Here is an 18,003-nt window from a genome sequence, read left to right as displayed (position 1 = left end):
CCGTCCGCTGCCTCTGCTGCGCCATCGTCCACACCCACCTGTGCCCTTGGCCGCCGAACCGGTCCCCGACGGAGCTTGGGCAAACCCCATGCAATCGATGCTGCAAATTGCGCCGTTCGTCTTAGGTCTTGGAAAGTCGTATCCTTGGGCTGGATAGGTCGGAGCGTCGGTCCCTTTTTCGAACGAACACCCGGGACACCGCCGGTCGCCACCTTATCTCCCTGCCCGTCACCTTCAGGACCCTCTCCTGGGGCAAAACGGCCGATGAAGGGCGGACTGTTAGAGCCCACTGCCCCTGGTCTCCACGTTCTGTAGGCAACACGAACCTCGGAAGCGGACTCGGTGACTGACGTTGCGCGGAATTTCCGCTGCTGACCAAATTACGGGACTTCCGTGCTCTGCTTGACCGCAAACCGCCTCGCGGCGGTCTTCTCGGCAGTGACTTTGCGATCGCCTCTGCATGCTTTCTCCATGCGGTTTCTTCGACCGCAGACTGCTTAGGCTGAATCAGCCGGAACGTTAATGCTTCATTCGCCACTGATCTGTATCTCCCGAACCGCCCCAACCTTGTCTCCCGTGCTCTGTGCCCTTCTCGGAGTTGCCCTGTATCATCTCCGCACCCCGAAACAGGCACTCCCCCGTTCCTACCCTCTTCTCCATCCTCGACTGACAACGAACAGGCTCCACGGTGAGCGGCCGCCTCGCCTAGCTTCCCTGCAGGACTGTCCGCCATGCTACTGCCTCCTCGACGTCGACTAGCGTGGATTGGCAACAGGCTAGAAAGTTTTGGCTCCGGAGCACTTCCACTTGGATAATCTCGCTTCTTGGCGTACACTATTTCTTTCCGAGTGGGAAGCTTCCTAACGATCACTACTCTCATGGCCGTGGCGTTTCTTCCTTATAATGCTTGCCTATGGTACCGAAGCGATGCAATACTACTACCCTTTGTAATCCCCATTTACCCTCCCTATGTGCGTCCACCGTCCCGGCCCTCGGCTGGTCTCCACGTGCGACCTGCTACCCCAGCTTTGCCAAAGGCGGCCCTTCCATCGCCGTGCTCTCTTTGCGCACTCCAGCGAATCCCTGGCTACCGCCGACCTCCGGCACATGGGGGTGGCCGCGCCAACCGCCCGCCGCACACTTCCAACCATACTCCGGCCCTTCCAACGCCGTCCCACCCACCTTGCGCATCAGTTGCTCCATCAATATCTGCCACTCCACCTCGTCGAGCAACAGCCAAAAGGCTGCCGGCGATAACATGTCCACGGTGTCCTCGTGCAACCGGACTACCCGGCTAGGTTTGCTCCTCGCCACCACCAACGTCGCATCAACGGCCTTCATGCAAAGCGACAGCCAGGATCCCCTGCCTGTCCTCTTGTAGTCGCTAGCCACCGGAGTCTCGACTTGCAAACCCTCTTGAGAGTTCTCGTGACCAACTCGCATCCTCCTCCTCAGGTCGTCCCCTATATCCGACTTCACCGTGTCCCAATAGTGGACTCGACACGGTCGGCACCCGCCTCGCTCAGCCGCACGCAATGCCCATCCAACTACCGACGACCGTCAAAAGGGACCCTGCAATACTACCATAACCTCTTTCTTTCCTTCACTCTCATTCGTTATTGTCGCCTTTGCTATCTACTCCATGCAACGATGACACCGAAGGGTACTGCTGGACTTTCTTTCTCCGCAGACTTACCCACACTAACCTTACTGTTCGCCGACCTCCAACTTCTCGCGACATAGCCATCACCCCTACTCAACTTCCAACCCCGGCTCCTACTTCACTCACGACCATAGAACCAGATGGTCGAGACTGTTCAAGAACCTCGCCAGCTCATTCCCGCATACCCCCGCTTCTGATCTATCACCTAGGTAGCATTCTCTGACTCTTAAGTCTCCCCGACCCTAGCCGCGAGCCCTCTTTCGAGCAGCAAGAAAACCTGCTTTATAGGATGCCCACCTCCACTCTGCGTAACCCCTCATTTACACTTCCACGGTGACTACATCTGCCATGTTCTCACGATGTCGGCCTCCCAGCTCAACGTCGATACCTCGTCCTCCCGCGGCAACCTCTTGACAGCCAGAAAATGCTGGCGCCGACATGTCCATGATGGCCTTTGTCCAGCCCGGCTGCCCGGCTAGGTTCGCCTACCAGAATGAGCATCGTGTCAAAGGGCTCAACGCAGAAACCCTAGCGAGGGTCTTCCTTCCCACGCCCTCATGGCTGTCGACTCCGGAGTATGCAGCAATCCGGTCAGATACTGGCAATCCATCGACCTGCATCTTCTTCAGCCTTAATATTTCCATATACAACCAACAGATAATCTCCTCGGAATGGACCGAGCAATGGTTCTTCATGGTCGGCCGTGTTCATCCCTTTGCCCTGACGTGGAAATCGAGCGACGTGATGGCTTGAGTCGGACGATGATAACATCACAGAATACACCGTCCCCGCGCTTATAGTCCGCGATCACAGCTACCAACCGTGAGTCTATGCTCCAAATCTCTGTCGCCACTGCCCTCCTGACGATATCCATAGAATTGTCACTCGCACCTCAGCTCGGTGGATACTTTCCCAACGATACAACCCATTGTCTCCTTCACGGGACCTGTCATCGGCTCCGGCCGCGACCTCCTGCATGGAAACTCGGCTGCGGCCCTTGACGACACCCAGCTGAGCTGCTGCGGCTTTGTCCAGCTCTCCACCTTTATTTGTCCTGGGATTCCCGGCAAACCCCTTCAAGGGCTTTCACCCTTCCAAGTTTTCGTCATCTTCCCCATTCACGCTAATCCTTGACCTCCTATGCAAGAATATGACCGAGAGGCGCGACAGCCAGTTCCAGTCGAACGCTCTCTTCACCTGTACGGGCAAAATCGCCGGCTTACTGGATCACCAGATCATGAAACATGCCCCGGCTTTCGACCAAGACTATATCTTCATCGTCGTCCCCGACACGTGGACTTTCCACGACAAGGCCATGTCCGGCCAGGCTTCTGCAACACAACTACTGCCGACGACACCCAAGAGCGCGGTCGGCAATCCTCGGACTATAGCGTTGCGTTGGCCAGGTTTACCTCTACGAAGAAACCCAAGGCCGCCCAAAGCCCCGCCTCCCCACGCCGCATGCTTCTGGCCCAGTCGATCCCTTATGCTGGCATCAAGTCGGTCATTGCCCGATCCCTACCAAACCCCAACCAAGAGACCGCGACTTTCTCCCGAAACTTCCACCATAATCACCGACTGTGACGGTCAAGACTCCCAAATCCGATACCTCCTCCTTTCTGTCCCCGGAAGACCCCGCAGAGTCAGAGACGGACACCGAACAGGTCAATCACCAAGACACATCCGCCTCTGGCTCTATCAGACCTCCCGCGTCGATATCTTCCCGACCACTGCGCGCCCGACGTCCGCCCAAGAATATTCTCTGAACTTTAAAGCATCAAACGAAACAATACAACATGACAACATGTCTCATCATCCTCAAAATCAACTGCCAAAGGCTCGAATAGCACATTCTCTTCTCTTCTTGTTCTCCTTTTCATGAAGACGATCAAGTCAAAACTTCCCAATATACTCCTTATTCTGTTTATACCTACGACTTATACCGGTAGCACATGTAAATTTTCCGAGCCTTCCACTCGCCCAGACATGCATTACCCACTCACATCTCTCTTCAACCCTGCCGTCTCTCCACGCCCTTTGAGTTTGCGCCTTTTAAACAAAATTTCCTCCAGCGGCCTAGCCTGCCTTCCCGACGCTCTGTCTCGGTTTCACTCACGATAATGCTCTACGTCTCTCGCCGTGTCTCGTATCTCGACCTCACTCTTCTTCCTGTCTCCTATCTACTGTCGCCAACTCTCTCTCTTCTGTAGCCAACTCTTCTCCGGTTCTCTTGTCGCCAAATTTCGTTCCGAAAGGCTTCTTTGCGCGAGCCGCGGCTGGCGAGCCTTCCTCTCGTATGAGGGTTTGGTGCAGCAGGGATCAGTTAAGTTTTCTGACATCTGATTGGTTGTATGGTTTCTAAAACGTAACTCAACTGGATGATGGCCTTCTAAAAGTGGGTCCAATTTTGCACTTGCCCCTGAATGTCACAGAGCTACTCTGAGCATCGCGGGTCGCCAACAAACCCATCGTACGCAGCTGCTTTCAACCGCAGTGAACCCTATGCCTCATCGAGGGTCTCAAGGTGGCGTGGTTTCCATCGTATGCATTCGCTGTGGCGAGGAGACCAAACTTGACAATGATTAGATGGAATACTGCAGCCGATGTCGCGAGTGTTGGTTTCAGATGGGAATTGATTATGACGGCATTTGCTCGCGTTGCTATCGAAAGGATGAGAAGCGCGGCTCTGACGAGCCTTATTTCTTCTCTGCCGAAAATCAACTTGACTTTGGTCCCGTACCGACACGATTGCCTGAGCTCACGCCTACAGAAGAGTCATTGATCGCTCGCGTCCACGTCCATGTGAACATCATGCTGGTGCGAGGGCAGCAGTACAAGTATCGGGGGCATGTCGTTCACTTTCTTCGTGAGGTTGGCTTGGTGTACAACCAGCTCCCACTTCTGCCACGGGAGTTAAACACGGTGTTGCTGCGTCCTGCCAACACGTCGTCACACGCCAATCTAAGCCGGCAATTTACCCGTCAGTTCCGTGTGCGCCGCCAGGCGGTTATGATATGGCTTGACTACCTCCGCCATCACCATCCTGGATACCGATGCATCGTCATCGACAACGAGCGACTGAGCCAACTGCCCGAGGACGGCAATGTGGTGGACGCCATTCCCCAAAGCCAGGTGGAGGCTGCCGATGTAAGACCGGAGGAGGAAGATCAGGAGGCGGAGCCTGACCTAGAGGACGCGGCTGCGGTACCGGACCTGTTGACCAAGGACACGGAGCTCGATGCTCTGCGGTCTATTCTCGTGGGCGAGCCAGAACCGGAGGCAAGTCTTCCTCTTGCCACAGGCTCCCAAGAGCGGGCGCGGCACCAGCAGCTGCGGCTCCCGAATATACGGCATACGCCGATCAATGAGTTCAATCGCTCTCATGCCCTGCTCTCATTGGCATTCCCATGCCTCTTCCCAGACGGGAGAGCCGACTTTGTCGAGCCTCGCTTGCGGTCGATAGATTACAAGGATTACATCGAGCACGCGATGCGGTGGCACGACGGGCGTTTTGCGCGGCACCCAACCTTCCGTTTTGTCGCATTCAATACCCTGATGCGGTCCCAAGCACGTGCGCGGTCGAAGTTCTTCGTGAAGCAACATGATGGCACCCGTGAAGCGCTCACGCGAGAGCAGCTTATTCAGGCGCTCGAACACAGCGAGGATCCTGAGGCGCAGGCGCTGATAAACTCAATCACAAGGCATGCGGTGTCGATTCGCGGTACGCGCCCCTTTTGGAACAGAAAGAGGCAGGACCTCGAGGCGTATGCGTACAGCCTGGGCTGTCCTGGCGCATTTATCACATTTAGCCCAGCCGATTTGCACTGGCGGAGCCTCTACCAACACATGCCCCGATATGGAGAATGGCTGCGCGCGTCCGAGCCGGAAAGGATGGCATTGTCGCGGTACTTATTGCGTCAGAACCCTCACATTGCTGCTTTCCACTTCTACCGCCGATACTGCTTCTTTCGAGATATCGTGTTGCGGAAAAGTTCAACGTCACGGATTACTGGGATCGATATGAATGGCAAGGCCGTGGCAGTCCGCACAACCACGGTCTGTACTGGATGCAGGAGGGCCCAGCCGCCGACATGGAGGACGAAGCTGCTCGTGACATGTTTGCACGCGTATGGGGCTTCCACGTCACGGCCGTGAACCCGGAGCCCCGTAGGACTGTGCCTCAGGGGGAGGGCAATCCGCTGAGCGTGGATCCGCTGGGCGTGGAGATGACATTCCTGCGGCTCTCGCAAATCGTCAACCGCTGCCAGCGCCACAGATGCAATACCACGTACTGCTTGCGAGTCAGAAAGGGAAGCGGTGACCTCGCGAGGGACATGGAAGGAGCTGCTGGCGACATTGAGGCGGCCAACGTGGCGAATCCGGAAAGGAGTGTCGTTTCGACTTCCCCGTGCCTTGAGAGAGCTGGCCGCGGTCATCAGGAAGGAAGGCAGGTCGTACTACATCTTCGAGGCGGCCCGCAACGACAGCCTCATGAACCATTTCAATCCTGCCATCATTCTGGGATGGTTGGCCAACATTGACATATCTCCATGCACCAGCTTGCAAGCAGTCATTACATACGCTGCCAAGTATTGCAGCAAATCGGAGAAGAAGACAGAGCCTTACTGCAGGCTTGCGGATCAGATTTTGCCGCATACAGCACACCACCAACCTCTGTTGTCCTTCTCCTCTCGCCTCATGAACAAGCTGATTGCGGAGAGAGATTATTCAGCGCAGGAAATCTCCCACTTGCTACTCAATATCCCTCTGCAGGAAGGGACTCGGGTGGTTGTGTACGTCGACTGCCGCCCGTTGAGCAGCATGCGCGGTCGTACCGCGTCGATGATGATGTCAGTGAGGCTGTCGGCAGCTACCGGAAATATCTGCAGAGAAATGACCAGCATGAGAGTATTACTTATCTCGAGTACCTGCAGTCGTACAATCTCAAGACATGGAGGAGACTCGGTGCGAACGCGAAGAAGAGGGTTCTGTCCTACTGTCCTCGGTATAGGCCAGTGGAAACCTCAACCCAGTTTCATGACTTCTGCCGCGTCAAGTTGATGATGGCCCATCCGCATCGCGCTCCGGAGGAGTTGCTTGCTGTGGACGGGCAGCGGTTTGAGTCCTTTGTTGCGGCGTACCGGTGTTGTCGGCAGCGACACCATTTCCATGAGGACGACCATTACGGGGAGGTGGGAACAAACGAGCTCCAGGCGGAGGACGATGAGTTTGAGCAGGAGGTCCATGACGAGCCCATCGCAGAGGAGGACTGGCATGAGCTCGCCCGCATGCTGCCAGACCGGCCGCTGGAGGAAGAGGACATCGACGTACTTGGCCGGCGAAATATCGACGTGAATTATGACTGGGCTCTCACGTGGGACGATATACCAACGAGGATATTCTCAGCGGCAACTACTGGGAGCAACGCAAGGCGGAAAGCTCCTTTCCCTTGATGTGGAGCACCAGCCTCTGGAAGCACGCGATGCCCTGAATCCGGAGCAGCGCATCGTGTATGACACGGTGATGGGCCACTTTCTCGCCCAAGACCGTTCCCAGTTGTTACTCCATGTCGATGGTGGCGGTGGCACAGGCAAGTCATATCTCATCAACCTGCTCTCGGCGCACCTCCAGGCCGCTACACGCGGGAGAGTGACACCTGTCTGGCGTGCCGCACCGACGGGTGTCGCAGGGAACCAGATATCAGGCACTACTTTGCACTCGCTGCTTCACCTCCCGATCAACAAGGACTTCAGGCCGCTCTCCGCCATCGACAAGGCCCAGCTCCAGAAGAAGCTGAAGGATATTCAGTACCTAATCATTGACGAGAAGAGTATGCTGGGACTGCGTATGCTATCCTGGATCGACGACCGTCTCCGTGAGGCATTTCCGCATCGGAACGAGGAGTTCTTTGGCGGACTCAATATCCTTTTGGTCGGCGACTTCTTCCAGCTTCCCCTGTTCTACAGAAACCGCTGTACTACGACAAAGAGGTGCAGGGAGTGGAGATCAAGGAAGGAACGCTTATATGCGCTTCGATAAGACCGTCTTCCTGAGCGTTGTTCAGCGGCAGTGCGGCGATGATCAGGCGTCCTTTCGCAAGGCTCTCGGAGAACTGCGGCTGCTCCTACTATCCCACGAGTCCTGGAAACTTCTCTCCGGCCGCGTGCAGGCAAAGCTAGACGATCAGGAGGTCGCCAGGTTCGCCAACGCCTTACGGGTATATGCCACGAAAGACCGGGTGAACGAATATAACCATTACCACCTTGACCGCCTCAACCGACCAGTCATTCAGGTCATCGCTACAAATGTTGGCCCCGGCGCGGCTGCTGCTCCGACGACAAGGCGGGCAACCTTGCGAAACAGGTCCCTGTATGCATTGGTGCCCGCTTAATGCTGACGTGCAACCTCTGGCAACAAGTTGGCCTCTGCAACGGCGCTCGCGGCACAGTGCACAACATTGGCTGGGCACCTGGCGCTGATCCCATCCGAGACCAACCGTGTGTAATCATGATGGAGTTTGACAAATATACCGGACCGGCATTCCTGACCACCGCGGATGGTAGGAAGATTGTCCCGATTGTGGCAGTAAAGGGATTTCTCGTTGGAGCTACACTCTGCACTCGCACTCAGTTTCCCCTGGTCGTATGCTACGCCATTACGGTTCATAAGTCGCAGAGCATCACCGAAGACAGGATCGTGACAGATCTGTCCTGCCGTGACTTTCAGACAGGTTTGAGTTATGTGGCCGTCTCGCGTGTAAAAACGCTACAGGGGTTGATGCTCGATGCCCTGTTCGACCGCAATCATCTGACATACACATCCCCGGAGGGTATCAAGATGAAGATGAGGGACCAAAGATTTAGGAGTTGGCAGGTTCTCACCAGAATCCGTATAAGAACGGCTAGGGCTACGTAACTCCACTTGATGCTACCAAGACGTAGATGACGCAATGAATGCATGACTGTAGATTCTTGAATTTTCAGGCCTGCCTTACCGTTGACAGCAGACTTGCAGCCTTCGGTTGATTGTATGCCTTGCACCACTGGTCTAAAGTGCAAGGCGTGACGAAGTATTTTCTCTTTAAGCAGAAGTCACGAGGCTGAAAGACGAGATCCAAGAACGCAACAAGGCTGAGATCACTATAGTCACAACTATCAGCCCTTTCGGCAGAACACATCGTCAGACTGTTCGATACGAACAACAGCAAGGTATTCCAACATCCTCGCAACGAATGCAGTCTTCATCCCCGGAGACCAGAGCCCCAACGGCCATCACGACAACGACAGAGTTACCTCCACAGATCGGACTCCCACGTACTATTCGTACAGTCAGAGATCTCGTGAGGCTCTGGAGACATGGTCTGGCAGGCTATATGGACTCGGTTGACGCGTTAGAGAGGCGATGGGGCTCACAGTGGCGGCTACGTAATGAGGGCGTACAGGCCAAAATAAATAGCTCCTGGATCAGATTGTCAAGCGATATTCCGCCCCAGCCGAGGAGGCGTCGCAACCTACAGGGGCACCATTCTTGTGTATATTACTGGGACCTTTGTCCCCTTGACATTGGCAGTGGTTAAGGCCAATTTGACTCTCTATAACCCTCACATGCATGGCATCTTTCCAGTTACATGTGACAGAGATCACCCGAGTGTCTATGGCCTAGGTCACCCCTGAGCAATCTAAGTCAGATTTGGCCATCTAGTCGTGACAAAACTGATGCCATCTTGTTCGTCTCGTTCTGACGAGTAAAATGATAGTATCTTTGTGTCCGTAGTGTAAAGAAAACCAAGCCCACGATGAGTCTAGCGTTGCCAAAGGCTGTTATACCAGTAATGAGAAGAATTGGAAATAGTCGACTATTTTAGTGGAGGTTTAGTGGAGATGTGGCGGCAGTGCGCTGAACGATACGCTGGAGACCGCCCGAAAATCCGACCCATTTCACGTTTCCGGACACAATATCACAACCACGCAAGCTACCAATACGCAAGTTAGATCAAATGAATCGTCAGACGCAGGGCTTCACGTAGGTACAATTTTTATTGTGCCGCGATGCGCAGCCGTCGGGCGCCTGCGTCGCGCTGCCGATATCACCAGGAAATCCGGGATATTACGGGCTGGGCTGTCATCTGCGGGGTCATCCGCCGATCACGCACTAAAAAGCCCCTGCGATATCCGCCAGCTATCTAACGGTACTCTAAAAGTCCGTCCAGAATTTGTCGCGAAGCAGATTTGATGTTCAATTGAACATACCGCCTGAACAACAGGTGGCTTGATTTTTCGTGACAGTTATGAGCCCGGGAGGAGGGGTTACCCCTCCTGGAACTTCCCGGTAGCTGCGCACGACCACCTAGGCTAGCGCGCACCCCGATGGAGTCGGTGTTCGAGTCCCGCCTGGCTTCCCCGAAGTGTCTGCCTAGTAGGGGCCCAGGAAGAACAGGGAATCCGTTGTGTAAAAGTCCCAAGATGCGAGTGTCTGTTCAGATGCGAAGATTTCAAGCATAAGGGTCCAGGAATCCCGGGATCGTCCCGGCCTCCCTGAGGGGGTGTGTCGCGAAGCAGATTTGATGTTCAATTGAACATACCGCCTGAACAACAGGTGGCTTGATTTTTCGTGACAGATTTCGAGGAGAAATAATGCAGAGGGTATGGCGGGAAGGCCAGCTTTCCACGTATCCTGAGAAGATGCCATAGATCTAGTCACCCTCTCGCTCGTCCGAACATCAACACACTCGCCGAATGCCTGTCTCGCTGCGCGGATTCATTGCATTCTAGTTCATCGATGCGGCAGAATGGATGGCAGGGAAGTAGAGAGCATGTAGCACATAGCCAGGGTTGTCATGATCCAACCTGCAGCAACACACATCCATCACCTCACATTAAGAACCAACAGCCCCGGCCACGGCCAAGAGTCCTCCCCATATGCCACATCTGTGGCGTTTCTTGGCTGCGTTTTCGTGAAACTGGTGATACTGCTCCATCAAGATCTTGCAAGGCGGCATTCGCATGCTCAACGGTACTGGCACGTCCTTGGGCGTTTCGGTGTTGATAACAATCCCGACGGGCGAGTCAAATAAGCGGGGAATTTTGGGTCTCGCAAACATACGCATCGTCGGCCGATTCCAGAGGCGTGGTCGAGCAAGACTGTTGTCGGCTCGAAAGAGCCAACGAGGCGTACGAGCTGCCCGAGCTAGTGTAGGTCCTCCCTCCTCCAGCAACGCGCATGTGCTCGGGAGTGGCGTCGTGGGAGCGCGAGTTGCCTCGGGGTAAGGCAGGGCTGTGATAGTGGGTTGCAGGGATGTAGATCTCCTGCCGCCGCCTCTGCTCCTCCCTCGGCCGCATCGCTATTGCATATCTCTCGACAATCTGAGCGCGGACGGGCTCGAGGAAGAAGTCGAGCTCGCGGTACAAGTCCTTCGTCGTGATCCTTAACTCCCACCCAAGCAGGAAGAGGAGCTGCTTTTCCATCATGTTGACCTCGGTGCGGGTGAAGCCGAAGCTGTACATCTCCGTGTTGATGTGAGTGTGATTGGCCCAATGCTTATTCTTGGGCGACCTGTCGTTGAGATACTTGGAGGCTAGGATGAGGGAAGCCAGGAAGATGCGGTGGATGGTGCACCGCTGACCGCGGGCCATGGGCTGCAGCTTGGACTTAACGCGGGCCAGGTAGACAAGCGTTGACATGAGCGTCGGTACCTGCACATTAGATGACACGACCAGCTGGGTGATGAACTCCCCCAGAGTCGGTATATTGTCTTCTTCGACGGGTATGGCGGACCAGAGTTCAGGGCTCTTTTGCGCGGGAGGGAGGTCCTGGTGCTTCGAGGGGTTGAGCGAGTCGCAGGTGACGACGTTCTGCGCGGCCGCGGCCAAGAGGACAATCTTGTCACTGCTGACGGGCTGGTGGAGAAAATGCTCGAGTGCGGCCTTGTTGAGTTCATCCATGGTGAGGTGCAACGACGCCATATTGGGCTGTAAGGATTAGCTGTGTTAGGGGGGACCATGCAGCTGAGTCGGCGACATGGTGATGGGCGGATTCGCGGAATGGCACAATCGCACCCAAGTAGAGCCAGTAGTAACGACGACGGCGGCGGTGGTGGTAAAAGATATAGACGTGGCCTTTTGACGATGGGAAGGGGAAACAGTGAGAATTGTTGGTTTTCGAAAAGCAAAGGCAAAGCTTTTGCCTCGGCGGGTCTGGAACCAGCGCTGCAGTCATAGCTGGCTGCTTTCACACACCCGATTCGGGCACTTTGCCTCCAATATGCAATGTTCCCTTCTAACAGCACGGCAACGAGATCACCCACCGCCTGTGGTCTCTGAGTCCTCCTTGCGTCCGAACCTATGTGGAGCCGTTGCATTTTGTTAGTTGGGAGGGGTGGAGGGAGGCAGGGGTTGCAGCGACCCGCATCATTCATTTGCTTTGGTTCTCGCTTCCCCAACCAAAATGCTGTTGCCAACGGTAAGTTGCTAGAACGTCCGGAGCGACGCAAGGGACGGGGAGACAAACGGGAGCGGGAGGAATGAGAAACGCTACACAGTTCAATCAAACGGTCGCGGCAGTTGCCGTGTCCGTCCCGAGTGCTAGTGCCTTCGTAAGCCAACTTGGGTCGTAGACATGCAGAAAACCTGTGGACAGCTTTTTGAAAATGACCTACACCATTCCACGCATGTCGCATCTCACTTTTAAGACATATAAAATGAGCGTATGATTTACTTATTATTTGAAGCCATTGAAAATGCAAAGTGGAGTGCGTGGTGCGGTGTGCGCGGCGTTGAGGCTGCACTAAAAATGTTGGATCAAATGTCCCGTCTCACGAAGAGAGCATGCAAGTGGGCATTGATGTGTAACTGTCAGAGGGAGCAGACTGACGGTCTAATCCGCACACGTATAAACTCCGGTGAAAGAGGCAGGTCAGACACAGGGACTTGAGTCAGGTATCGATACAGTAGAGGAACATTGCCCTAATCGGGATACACGGGAATTGGCCCTGATTCAGGGCCTCCACGGGTCCCAGATAGGTATCTATTCGTATAAATACCCCCTCAATGTCACACAGATAGATAAAAAACATGCATCATCGTTTGGACTCAATTGTGCCTGCCCTTATCCTTCCGCCCGCGCTCTCAGCTTGCTGAGAGTAACAATGGGTGTGATCGTTGTATTTCGTTGTGTCTGTCCCTCCTTGAATGCCCTCTTCCCCCACCCCTCTTTCGGTAACACCCCTCTTTCGGCCTCACTGCGTCGTGCAACGCACCACGTCATGCAACAGATTACCCGACCGGCACAGGAAGGAAAAGAAAGGGGGGGGGAGTTTTTACCAATTGAAACCATGTGTACTTTCGTACTTGCACCACAAGACGGAGAGACACAGACAGGGTGACTCCCAGGCTCGGAACCAAGGAGAAAGGTGGAAATTGATTTTGCGCCTCTTTCCCTATTGTCGTCGAAGCCCTCCCGATTGCTCCAGGCCCGGCCCAACAACACTGCGCACCAAGGATCCATCTCACACACGCCTATAGACACGCCTACGTAGCCTTAACACCCTGACGATGCAGACATGGCAGTAACTGAACGGGGTGAAATCCATCAGACAGAGCTGGGTATTAATGAATGCTCCTTAAACACTATTTGGCCCAAGAGCGCGACCCCGTGAGAGTTCTGTAAAGAGCTGCCTTTGAACATTCATGAGCCGTACCTGTCGCGAAGCAGATTTGATGTTCAATTGAACATGGCTCTAGTTAATGGGCCCTTGGTTTTCCTTATCGGGCCCTTGAAGTGTGGCTAAATAGTCACGTGACTGCCGCGTCCTTTCCCCGCCTTAAACCTGAGCCGTCAACTGTGAAAGCTTGTCACTACTCGTCCCACAGACCCACGTAAAGTGGGTCCTCACCACCTGTCTGTGTCAACCACCTGGCTGTGTCACTTGACGGCTTCAACGCCAACTTAATTTAATAATAAAACGGCAAAAAAAGTTAAAAATTGATGCATACGATAATTGAATACTGGCCGCAATAGTCTACCTATTTTGACTTTTGTAGCTTATAAAGCTGATCGTTGGGCTTCTTTTTCGGCTTTCTTAGCCGCCCGGGCTGCCCGTCGCTCCTCGAGCTCAATCGCCCTTTCTCCTCTTTGCTTCGCCAGTACCAACTTTTCTGCTTTTGCAATGCGAATATCTTCCTTTGACTTCGCAATAGCCCTCCTTCGTCTACAGTCAGTACTCCACCGCTTTGAAGGTGGCGGTTCTTGTATTTCTTCCGGCCTTGGCGTTGCTGCTCGGCAAGCTTGGTATTGTACAGATCGACCATCGTTTGCTTTAACTCGTGGCCTTGGGAGATTGCACCTTTAACGTAGCGTTGAAGGTTATGTACGAAGACCTCCTTCTCAATATCATCAATTGGGTCAAACTCAAGGAGACGTTGGCCAACTGATTCAAACTTCCGTACGGTATGGGGGTACCAAAGGGGATGAATACGGCTCTGCAGGTAGCTCTGTCGGCGGCGTCTGGTCCCGCCCTCTCTTTGAGTCTCTCGAGGATTGGCTTTGGATTGAATGGGTGGATTCCTGTTTTTGAATGCCGAGAGGATTGTAGACTCCTTGAAGGCTTTGACGCGGATTGATTGGATCATAGCGAGGAACTCCAGCTTGGTGATTTTACTCGCACCACTGCGAATAGCAAAATCGACTGCCCGACTGTGGTAATGTTTATACGGCTGAAATACCACGACGTCAAGCGGTTGAAGGAGATGCGTAAGATGCGGAGGCAATGCAAAGAGCACAATATTATGGGCTTCAGCGTACTCGATAAGGTCAAGGGTATGGTGGAGCCGTGGCCGTCAAGGAGCAATAGCCTCCAAGCACCTTTGCTCTTTGCATGCTTATCGAAATGTTGAATCCACGCTAGATTGAGCTGATCGTTCGTAAATCCCGTTTCCGTAACACCAATAAGGGTATCGCCATCTAGCTCCTTGATGCCGTACCACTGTTCGAGGTGGACCTTGCCGGATAGGATCAAAACGCAGGGATGTATCGACCATCGGCAGAAATCGCTTCAACGGCTGTTGCCGACTCCCTGTTTTCCTCAATACCAAAGTATTGCGATCGCCTTGATTTCGTGACGACAACTTGGTCCCTGCCAATACCAATACGGAAGCCCGTCTCGTCCATATTCCAGATATCAGCCGGGTTAATCCCGTACGAGGCAATCGTCTCGTGGAGCTTCTTGAAGTACTCGGTAACGTGCGGGACTGATTCGGCAAGCTTGCGTTGGTTATCGAGTACCTTTGCTTCATAATATGATATCCCTTGCGTTTAATAAAACGGGATATCCAGTTTTGCCAACAAAGCATTGGGAGTCGAAGGGTTCGTTGCGGGTACCATCAGGGCCGACCGTGGAGCTTAGAACCCGATTTGCTGCATCGCGTAATAAGTCCTTCCGCACCGCAAGTCCTATACGCTCAAGACGATCGATATACAGATCGATTGAGTCCTCTTGAGCTGGCGATAGCCTCGTATGCGTTGCTTTATGGCCGCTGCGAGGTTGGATGCCGTGAAATCGCAAGCGGAGTCGTTCGCGTGGAACCCCAAATTCCTTAGCCGCAGCGCGAAGGGACATATTGGGATTTGCCTCAATGGCTTTAATAGCCTCGGCTACGCGCCTTTCAAGCGTAAGCTCTTTATTCTTCATAATGTGCCGTTGTTGAGGTCAAGATAGAGGCTTGAAGCGGTGAAGTGACACAGCCAGGTGGTTGACACAGACAGGTGGTGAGGACCCACTTTACGTGGGTCTGTGGGACGAGTAATTAACTTAGTGTAGAGCTAGGAGCATATCAGGCCAGACAACCAGTCACCATTGGAGGTGGCCTCCACTTTTGGTGGACTGGTGCAACACTTAGAACGCATACCAAAGTGAGGGCATCCCCAACGCACCAACGCCGCACCGATGGAGTCACTTTTCCGCCAGAAGTTCGAGACCTGGCAAGCTGCTGCAGAGAGCGCCGTAGCTGCATTACGGAGCGAGAGCCTAATCAGGGACTGTGTCGCACCGGCGCGCAGGCAAAGCCGCAAAGTAGGGTTGACAGTCCGCCACAGTCGCAGCCACACTTCAAGGGCCCGATAAGGAAAACCAAGGGCCCATTAACTAGAGCCTTGAACATACCACCTAAACAACAGGTGGCTTGATTTTTCGTGACAGTACCACCATGACACTCGACCCGACCCAACCTGCTGCTGCCCGCATGTTGCCTGTCACACTGCGTCACCGACGCCGTTGCCACTCGAGGCCACGCTTCCGCCAGGCGCCTGCTTCATCCGTCCAAGAAAAAAAAAATCAAAGTACTTCCCGAGTCAGTGCTCACGGCATCGCCGCCACAGCAGACGACGTGAATCATGCGTGTACAAACGCACGTTATTTTTCTCCCTCCTCGCAGCATGGATTCGACCCCGGGCCTCAGCATATGAGCGGGCTCCGGAAATGGCATCATCATGCTGAAAGGCTCATGTGGCCATGATTGTAGCCTTCGTCAACCAAGCAGCGTCGCCAGCCTCATCCTCGAGTCCCTATCTCGAGTGGCATCCTCGGACCCGGACCCGGCCTGCTGCTGCTGCTCTTGGCTCCGCACAGGTGAGTTGGGCGCCGTTGGCAGCTGACCCAGGGCTCCCGCCAGAGGCGGACGAGGTTGCGACCCGGGCTGGCCATTTTGGGGAGCCAAGGAACTGGGACTGGGCAGGCGGGCACCCCTAGACCTTGAAGCCTGCCATGTTCGCAAGGGCGGCAGCTCAATGGGAGTCTGGTCCAGGACTCGCGAGCTGCAAGCCGGCGACGTCGTGTAGTTGGAGCCGGCATCCGACTCCGCGGGCTCAGATGAGCAGGGCGAGGGTAAAGGCGCCTCGCCCCATGGGACATAACGGTGGAGTACATGGCCGTCGGCGGCTGGAGAGCGAGGGCAGGCGGCCGACCAAGGAAATGGGAGGCCACCCGGTCTCACCATGGGCAAGGGCACAACCCGTGGACACCTGTCGTCGTCAAAAAAAGGCGTGCGTGTGTGTCTGTACATGCGCGTATGCGTGGGATGGTGCTGCTGGCGTGTGTACCACGGCGCGGCGGCGGTCGAGGCGCTTGCGGCGGTTCTGGCTACCGTTCCACCAATTCTTGACGGCGTTGTCGCTCCGGCCATGGAGTCGACGGGCGATTTCGGCCCAGCGCTTGCCAATCTCGTGTACAAGGCGTTCGATTTGCAGACCCTCCTCGGGAGTGATGGGCTCGTGGTCTAGCGTCGGCTTCAGGTTCTGGTGATAGCGCTCGCGACACTGCTTGGCGGTGCGCGAGCCCAGTGTCTGGGCTATGCGAACCCAGTTGAGAGGGCCATGTGCATGGACGAGCTGCATCAAATACTTGTCCTCTAAATTAGACCATGGTCCTCTTCGATGGCATGGCATGGCGACTTCGGCGGGCGTTGACTCGTCCTCTGCCGTCGTACGCGGCGAAAAGGAGTGAGTTGTCGAACGGCATCCGCTCCCAAATCCGGCTCGGGCTCCGTCCGACTTGAGCTCCAGGTCCGGATGACTGACACCTTGGACACTAATGGCCGCTGTTCCTCGATGTCGGGTCAACTCCACCACGGATGCCGGGTGAGTGGATGGACGAGATGGGGACGGTAAATGGTTGAGTGCTGCTGGACGAAGTCGAGAATGGGCTCTTTTCCTTTGCTTGGTGAAGGCCGAGGTTGAGAATACAGTGGGCGAGTCGATAAAGCGTTTCGAGCGGATGCGGGAGCTCTGGTTGCAACAAGGACTCGGATGAGATTGTGTTGGGTGAGAGGTTTGTGTTGTAAGGCAGGCGAGGCGAGGCGAGGCGAGGCACGGGAAGCAGGTGCGTAAAAAAAGATAGGTGATCCAACGTCCGGAGAGGGAGGGAGGGCGTGGGAACGGACGGAAGCAGACAGGGGACAAGGGTGGAGAGGAGAGGTGTGTGCGGGGAAGAGACAGGAGGGGGCGTGGGCCTGGAGAAGCCAAAGTGTAAAAGAAGCAAGTTCCCAGGAATGGCAGATGGCGCCTGTTGGTTTTGTTGATGCAGCAGCCGAATGGGGTCATGATGGCACAAGTCGACGATGGCCGGCCCTCAGGAACTCTGCATGTCGGTGCGGTAGGTGGGTGCCCAGGCACGTTAGTTGGGCGGCACGCAATGGCGAGCGTCATTGGAGGGTGATGATGGGCTGGGTTCAGGCAGGAGGGAACATTTGCATCTCGTAGATGCACGCTGCCTACCTACCTAGGTACCTAACCTGGGTACGTAACACGACCTTTTTTTTTCGTACTACTAGGGGGGCCTAAAAGTCGGCCGA

The 18,003-nt window shown here is 54.9% G+C and overlaps 3 protein-coding genes across 3 annotated transcripts; 1 reads left to right on the top strand and 2 right to left on the bottom strand.

Moving 5' to 3' along the window:
- Positions 1-4,474: 4,474 nt before the first annotated feature.
- HRG_08547 (PIF1-like helicase domain-containing protein) lies at positions 4,475-8,526 on the top strand (the record flags this gene model as incomplete). Its single annotated transcript, XM_044867018.1, has 14 exons — positions 4,475-4,942; positions 4,994-5,364; positions 5,407-5,568; positions 5,637-5,980; positions 6,051-6,189; positions 6,441-6,513; positions 6,598-6,648; positions 6,721-7,014; positions 7,070-7,594; positions 7,734-7,880; positions 8,006-8,160; positions 8,227-8,248; positions 8,294-8,393; positions 8,492-8,526. The coding sequence occupies 14 exons, from the start codon at positions 4,475-4,477 to the stop codon at positions 8,524-8,526; spliced, it is 2,886 nt and encodes a 961-aa protein (XP_044717905.1).
- Positions 8,527-10,728: 2,202 nt separating this feature from the next.
- Positions 10,729-11,625, bottom strand: HRG_08546 (cyclin domain-containing protein; the record flags this gene model as incomplete). Its single annotated transcript, XM_044867017.1, has 1 exon — positions 10,729-11,625. The coding sequence occupies one exon, from the start codon at positions 11,623-11,625 to the stop codon at positions 10,729-10,731; it is 897 nt and encodes a 298-aa protein (XP_044717904.1).
- A 4,557-nt stretch (positions 11,626-16,182) lies between these two features.
- HRG_08545 (myb-like DNA-binding domain-containing protein) lies at positions 16,183-17,098 on the bottom strand (the record flags this gene model as incomplete). The annotated part of the gene is made up of 2 exons (XM_044867016.1): positions 16,183-16,449; positions 16,754-17,098. 2 exons carry the CDS (start codon positions 17,096-17,098, stop codon positions 16,183-16,185), a joined length of 612 nt encoding a protein of 203 aa, XP_044717903.1.
- Positions 17,099-18,003: the final 905 nt, after the last annotated feature.

This window comes from Hirsutella rhossiliensis, assembly GCF_020360975.1.
Source record: "Hirsutella rhossiliensis strain HR02 chromosome Unknown scaffold00010, whole genome shotgun sequence".
Lineage (NCBI taxonomy): Eukaryota > Fungi > Ascomycota > Sordariomycetes > Hypocreales > Ophiocordycipitaceae > Hirsutella > Hirsutella rhossiliensis.
The sequence above is the reverse complement of the archived record's forward strand: the minus strand, read 5'-3'. Positions and strand labels throughout refer to the sequence as shown.